Source organism: Poecilia mexicana, unplaced genomic scaffold, assembly GCF_051168715.1.
Source record: "Poecilia mexicana isolate PSO_F unplaced genomic scaffold, ASM5116871v1 scaffold_15, whole genome shotgun sequence".
In the NCBI taxonomy this organism is placed as follows: domain Eukaryota; kingdom Metazoa; phylum Chordata; class Actinopteri; order Cyprinodontiformes; family Poeciliidae; genus Poecilia; species Poecilia mexicana.
In genome coordinates, this window is record NW_028263384.1 from 24,583,097 (window position 1) to 24,591,004 (window position 7,908).

The 7,908-nt window shown below is 38.5% G+C and overlaps 1 protein-coding gene across 2 annotated transcripts in view; it reads right to left on the bottom strand.

The window, feature by feature from the left end:
• Positions 1-7,604, bottom strand: part of LOC106914892 (striatin) — a 32,213-nt gene extending 24,609 nt beyond the window's left edge. The window contains exon 1 of one of the 2 annotated variants that reach the window (XM_014982071.2): positions 7,224-7,604. In XM_014982071.2, coding sequence (XP_014837557.2) covers positions 7,224-7,436 — 213 coding nt within the window. In that variant the 5' untranslated portion in view covers positions 7,437-7,604. The remainder of the gene's footprint in view (positions 1-7,223) is intronic. The other variant, XM_014982072.2, reaches the window with a different exon arrangement.
• Between the last annotated feature and the right edge of the window lie 304 nt (positions 7,605-7,908).

Genomic DNA, 7,908 nt, shown 5'->3' on the forward strand with positions numbered 1-7,908 from the left:
AGATTACAGGGCAAGATGCCTTCAAATGCTGAAATTTGATCCGGCTCACGTCCACAAGTAATGGATTTCAGACAGACAGAGGCTGACACGGTGAGCTGCTCTCACTCGGGTTTTGATTTCTTCTCAGCTATCCAGCACAACACTGAAAACGAACCAGAGAAAATCCTTAGACAGAAACAGCTCAGAACTGCGTCGTTGTGCCTTCCACAAACAGACACTCATCCCATCATGGGTTTTCTTTGCACTCAAAGTTCATTTTGCTCCTTAGAGAGTTTCCTCACTGTGTGCGCAAGTAAAGGCATGATGTAAGAGCTTACAGGACAAAAAAAAGAATTATGCAACCCACCTGCAGGCAACGAGAAACATACATTATAACTACCCGGCATGATTCACTCCAAGGTTCCAGCTTCTACAGAAACTGATGAGACCCTAAACTGGAAGATAAGCCAAAATGACTTAGGACAAATTAAATAGTAAGGTTTATTTTGGCTTATAAATGAAGATAGCTCAGAGTAGCATCTTTGATACAAAAATACAAAAAAAATGCATGCCAAGGAGGCTGCTGGTTCTAACAAACCATGTACAAAAATGCATGTTTTTGTACATGCATTTAAACTTGTGCAGCCATCTTTAAAAAGAAATCACAATGAGTACCAACCTAAGCCGACTGGTACATTATTGTGGAACTTTTAAAAGAAAAGTAATGAAAAATTCATTATTTCCTTAAAAAAAAAAAAAAAAAAAAAAAGGGAAAACATTAAACCAAAAACAGATCTGGGACGACTATTTTAGCTTACGAGCGCATCAGCTTAAAACCGGAGCGGGCAGGAGACTCACTGGCATGCCCGCGTAACCAGATGAAGGCTGTTAAGTGTGAATGGAGGAAGGAGAGGGGAATTAACGAGCTGACAGCGAGGCATCTCGGCAGCAGAGTGAAACGGCTCTGGTGTCAGTTCTGGTGCAAAGCTCGGAGGAAGATGCTTTAGTTAGCAACACAGCTCCCAGAGCGCCGTCGTACAAGGAAACCCTTTTTAAAACTACTCACTATTGTCCCCGGAGTATTTTAGATCAGCTGGAGTAACTTCTTATCTGAGGACAAGGATATAGTGACAAACCAGCACTTCCACCATGCTATTTTTAAATCAGGAAACGAGAGCCTTTTTTAAGCTTTGCCAGGCAATAGGTGCACGCTATAGAGCAAAAAATAACCCGCAGCGAGCGGTTGGACACGGTATCAACCGAGGAATGACGGTGACTCCCTGCTCTACCATTCTGAATGCCACAGTGTGCATATGTGCACGGTTTGATGCACGCAGCTGAACCGCTGGGATAATTATGCTTCAGGCTTTGCTATTTGTAAAACGTAAATACAACTATGATGGGGGTAGAGCTCCATGCAGCTTTCTGCAGAGCTAAGAGGAAGAATCAAACTGCAAAGGATAAATCACGCTTCGCACTCTGAGTCACCTTCAACCTTCTCTTGGTGTCTGATTATGGGCGCCTCGAGCAAGGAGATACCCCCATGGAGCGAGGGGTTTCCCCAAAGCTAAAAGAGATGAGGAGGCGCACTGGATGGCTGGCCTTCACGGGACGTAATCCGACCCAAGGCTGGAAAAGATCTTGGGACTAATCAGTAAAACAGCAAAAGCTGGATTTTCACTGCACTGTTTTTACTGTTCCAGTAAAAACAATGTGGTCAAGTCCCGCTATTTTAAATTAGGGGTGGGAATGTTTTACTGTGTCAGGATTTTATTGAAAATTAGATTTTCAAGTTACAACAATTATTCACAATGATTTCTGCTTTAATCTATAACTGTGCAAAAGATCCTTGTGATCTACTCCAGTCTGCTTTGCAAGGCAGAAGGCAGAATGACAAATAGAGGCATTAAAGTGTCACATTTATTACATTTTAAATATTAATCCATGCATGGATGGAATTACTCCAGCGGATTTTTTTGCGTTTTTTTTTTTTTTTTTATCAAATTTGGGACATTTTAAATTGATTCTGAATCATAATAAATGAGAATTGTGAATTATGTGAATTGATTGGTCATCACATCCCTACTGTGATGTGATGACATAGTAGGGATGCCATCAGTACATATTATATTATATATATAAAAAAGGGAATATATAAAAAGTCAAAGAGAAGCATAAACAGATGATTTATCAAGCAACATAAAAAAACTTTAGAAATGTTGAAAAACTGTTCTTTTATCAATGCATTTCCTGAGTTTAACTTATAGCCTCAAAACAAGCATAAAAAATAAACATGTTATTTTATTAGACAATACAAACATGTAACTTTTATTGATTCAAATCAGTTAACAGAGCCGTCACATTTTCATCCAATCAGATCCTTTCTCAACTTTTTTTGAGGGATAAAATGAGGTGTATAATTTTAACTACTCTAAGAACTAAAACGAGACACTAACGACGGTCTAAAATGTGAAGTTCTACGTTTTAAAAGAAGATCCAGTTTTAAAGTAACTGCTTTTGTGGCGACAGAGAGACTGGGGAAAGAACACATTGAATGTTGTTCTTGTAACTTCTTCAAAACGGGTCAAAGCTTACAAAACCCAGAGAGAAGAAAGAGGCCACAAATCTCTGATTGCTGCATCTCTAATTTAATTCTAGATCCAAGGTTTGGACATTAACAGAGCTGGAACAACAGAGGGAGCTTTTGTTTCAACCGAGTTGTTGTTTCCCTTCTTTATCCCCTTAAGGAGCAAAGAAACTCGACCACATACGACCAACAGATTCGATTCGAGGCATCCCTCTTCCGCTGGGCTGACGTCGGTCTGTCTGTCTTATCCAGGCCTCTGAACTGCATTAACTCGATTAAATATGTCAATATATCAGGGATAAGGTGTCTGATTTTCGCAAGTAGCGTAGCTAGACCAATGTTAATCAAAAATCAATTGAAATCAGGTGTGCTGTAGCAGGGAAACGCCTAAAACATGGAGGGCAGTGAGCCTTGGACCAGGCACCATTACAACCACTGATTATGCTTATTTATACAAGAAAAAAAACTATTCAGTTTCAGATAAAACAATAATATTCAGCAAAGTTGGTTACTTTTATCACCAGGACAAAGTTGCAACTACAAGTTACAGCTCTTGCCTGTGAGCCGATAAGAAAAGATCACACCTATGGGGTTTAATCATGAATGAGTTACAGAGAAATGGCACGGAGACAGGTTTCTGAACCCTCCCTGGTAAAGAGGAGTGGCCCCCTCACAGCTCCAGTTAACAGGCTGGTTGAGCAACATTTCTACAAGCGAGCTGCTTCGAGACACCTTTAGCTGTTTCTTGACAATAAAACCTCTCATTTAAAAAAAAAAACAGCTTTTAACGAGGACATCAGCTCAGACTCTTAACGTAGCAAAGTAGGAGGGCATCGGATGTGGCTGCAGGAAGTAGTGAGCAAAAAAAAAAACAAAAGAAAGAAAAAAAAAACTACAAATGCTGCTTGGCATCGTCCATTACGGTGTCCAATGCAGCCATCCATTATTCATCACTAAATGTTAATCCACCAACGTCTTCTATACAGACGTACAGTATATGTATGCACTCCTCAAGGGCAGCCCGAGGTTACAGCCCATAAGGAAGCTTTACCGTCTTCATTGCTCCTGCTCTACCGTTGTGAGGAAGTGCTAAATAAAGATAGGAAATGGTGACTAAGACCGATTTCCATAATAGACAAAAGACGTGTCCCTTCTGGGATCAGTAGGAGAGTTAGAGGGATTACAGAGCAATAATGAGAAAGCCAACCGCTGGTAACGGTCTACAGTCAGTCAATTACGGTCAGGGTTTAGTGCGACAAAAGCAAGAATTTAAACTGAGCGCGCCCCATTTTGCCGCCACAAACAAACTACCCGCAAAGCCGAGTAGCAGCCTTCCCCGAGCCGTGCCGCTGCTGCAGCGACTGCTCTGCTGATAAGCTCATTTCATGACAGCAGACAGGAAGCAGAGTTACAGCAGCCAGCCTGAAAGTGCTGCATGAGGCTGAGTCAAAACGTGGCATACGTCATCAATGTACAAACAATGCAGTGTCTCCCTCGCTGCCGGGTGATCTGTTCTGTCGTCTGGGATCCAGAAAAGGCGCAATTACGAGTAGGTCAAAAGTTGAAAGGAAAATCAGGGTTTTAAACGATATATTGCAATAAAGCTGAGCCCTGACAAAGGACCGATCAGCTCAGACTGCGGGACAGGTTCCACCAGTAGTACGTGAGCTGATGAAGTGGAGTTGAGAAGAATGTTGGTGCTAATTATCAGTAACGCCATTAATCTTAATAAGAACCAACAGGAAAAAAAGCAAACATGAAAATCTCCCTCTCTCTTTAAATATGTTTTTAATTATCTGTATTAATTATTTTCTATGCTCTGTTGTTATGAAGCACTTTGTCATTTTTCGCTGCTAAAGGTTCTGTAGAAACATCATTTATTATATAAAACTGTTTTTGCTTCATCATCAGGAAGAAACTCCAGAATTTCCCCGACTCCATTTTAATTTTCTAAACATTTTTTTAGGCTATGATTGACACCATTAATGCAAAGCATTTGCTTTGCATCTGCTTGCACAGTTGTAGGGCATTTCAATCTGATGTTCCACGCATCACAGAACAGATTGAGCCTAAACATGGCTTTCTATTCGATGGTGTTTTAAAGGCAAAGTTCCAGTAATGTTAAAATTTCATGCATTTCCAGAAGAATATTTCTGTATCTTTTTAATCAGAAGCCTTCATAACATTTAGGACATTTGAATAAAGAGCTTCATATCAAATTGGGCATAGAAAAAGTGGTAAATGCTTTTATTTTTATTTAATTATGCAAGTAGTATGGTGTTAAAAGTTATTTGTAAAAAAAAAAAAAAAAAAAAAAAAAGCAAAAAGTACTCTTAACTACAGCTTCAACATAAAAGTCAACAATTGTTTCATCACTTCATTTCTGTCATTAATTAGCCTGTTATTTGCTAGTCTGGGTTTGAATTTTCCAAAAAAACAAAAACGCTGAAAGTTGTCTTCTGATTCAACACGGCGGTAAAAGTATTTATGTTTTTCACATCCATTCTTCTATAGATTGGCTCCATTACAATATCTTAGATTTATCAAATTTGGACCATATGAATCAATGGCACATAAAGATTATTTATCACAGTTTTGTGATTTGTGATTTGTTTTTCCATTTGTAAAAATAAAATTAAAAAATGGCAGTGTTTAAGAACTCTATGGTCTTCCCGACTTTTCAAAACACAGCATTAAAGTCATTAAACAATGAGCCAAGAACAAGTAGGGACAGGTGATAAGACTTTTTCTGACACAAAATATGTAAAAATTCATCAGTCATCTCCACTATTCAGCTATTGTACAATGACATAAGCTACTTCATTACACAAGCTACATTAATTGGTACAGCTGTTCCATCAAAGAGCAGATAGTAATTGCATTCAATGATGTTTTCAAATTAACTGACTTTCATTAGTCAGTTCAAAGTACAACAATCCCAACCAGGGTGGAGGCAAATATTATCACAAGTTATTTATTATCCCAAATAAAATCAATGTTCTTGAAGAGTAAAATTCTGGTCTGGAAATAATATATTTGCTAACTCCTGTGCTAAACAACCAGGATAACAACAGTTTAGCAATAGCAGTACGACCACCAACAGAAGTTCATGAGAGACAAATAAAGAGTTTGTTCAAATAAAGAGTTTGTTATTGCAGGTATACTTTGAATACATTGCAGCCATGTTGGGTTTTGACATCTGAGTTGGTGAGAAACTTTGGACTTTTGTTGCTTGGATTCTAACTGCAGGATACTTTTTTCCACATTTCTTTTTTTTTTGTACCTTTCATTTCTATAAATATTTGCAATGGAACAAGTTTAATTGCATTCAAGTAAGAATAGCACTACTTCAGTATATTTTAACTTAAGTAAAAAGTAGTCATCCAAGATATTACTAAAGAAAAAATAAGAAATATTTTTGGCATAGGACTATTTAAGCACAGAGTAACTGATGATGTCTTCAGAAGGAAAAACATAATTGTATGTGTAAATTCTGATGAGAAAACCCACAAACAAATAATCATGAAATAAATTTAGGCAGAAAAAAGGTTTTCTAATTAAAAAAAATTTTCAGTATAAAACTCGTGAAACCAATACTGTCAGTAGGCAATATTAGAACAGGGTAAAGACATTATATAGTGCTTACTGTACTATGTTATGTACTGATCTCCAAATGGAACAAATGGCTCAGCAGATAGAAAACAACAGAACAATAAAGCTTGTGTACAAACAAGACTTTGTTTGTTCTTAATTCAATAAAGAACAAACTGATTTTACGCAAGTAAGAACAGCAATGCTTAATAATAATACTCAAGTAAAAGTAAAAAGTATGGTGTAAAAAAAACTACTCCTAAAAGCACAAGTAAATGTAACGAGTTACTCTGTCCAAACCAGGCTTCCCAAACCACGACCACTCAGGTTAATCTAATTTATTATACAAAAACTACTAGTTTCTATCATTTAATTAAAAGGAAGAAAAACGTAATCAAGCATCTGTTAGCTTTAGTATAAATACACAGTATACTGTATTTATACAGGGGTGAAATGGAAGAAAACTTGTACAAAAGACCATCAGGACCATATCCTCTCTTCAGGAGTGGCAGTAGCATGGAAGCTAGCTTGATAAACAATCCTGACTCCTGATTCATGCACTGTCAAGAACAGTAAAAGACGGCTCCCAAATAAGTCCGAACACCTTAAAAGTGTACTATTTTTGTTTATTCTAGTATTTTTCGCTAATAATTAATAAATAGAATGTATTTAGACGACGTTCAATATGTTTAGCTATAATATGTAAAGGCAGGGAACCCGTCTTACCTTGCAACACAATAACTAGTTTGGCCGCAGTTAGCTGTCATTACGGTTTTTGTTGTGACATTTCTTTAATATTAGTAATTTTTAAACCACGAATACTAAATATTTGGCAGGTTTAGATGTTTTAGAGCGTAAAGAGGTCGGAAACAGCCGTCGCGCAGCTGGAACGGGGGCAGGAGGGCGCTGCAGCTCCTCTAGCTAACTGAGCTAAAGCTAACGAGCTAGCTTGGTCACCAGAACAATCAAACAGAGAAACTCAGCGAGATATAAAACACACAAATCAGCCAAACGATCATCAGTGACAAAACTACGTGACGTGTACTGAAGCTGTTGCGTTTTTCACCTGCAACTCGGCCCGCTCCACCTCCCATTGTGCCCTCTCTACTTCGAAACGGGCCCATTCGTGCTGCAGGAAGTGCAATATCCCCGGGATGCTGTACTGCGCTCTGGCCGCCTCCCCAGCGTCGCCATCGGGCAGCGGTCCTTTCCCACCGCCGGCTAAAACAGAGTTGTTATTGTTGTTGAAGAACACGCCGGGCCCTGCCTGTTCGTCCATGGCCGGGCTCGGTGGAGAGGTTGGTCCGTTCTTGCCGATTCGATGTACGTAGATGTCAATAGCAAAAGAAAAGAAAAATAAAAAAACTATCGACAAGGCTCCGTCTACTCGACTCGGGGAATGAACTCACTTTCTGACAGCTAGCTGTCATCCAGTGACGACAGCAACAGACCACGCCCACAACAGACTGAATGGGACGTTCGATTCGTTCACCGGACTATCCGGATATCAATGTATCACAATTTAATAAATGAGCATACATGTATAGAAATGAATAATTACAATGGAAATAAAAATGTTAATATTAAATATAAAGGCGCCTCTCAAATTTGAATACCTAAAATCTTTTCAGTCTTCAAAGGTGAAATCACACGTGTGACAAGTTTTCTGTTAATTTTACATGATTATGACTTCCAGCTAAACATTTCAAAAGTATTTTTCCAGAAAATCCAATTATTGCATAAAATGAACA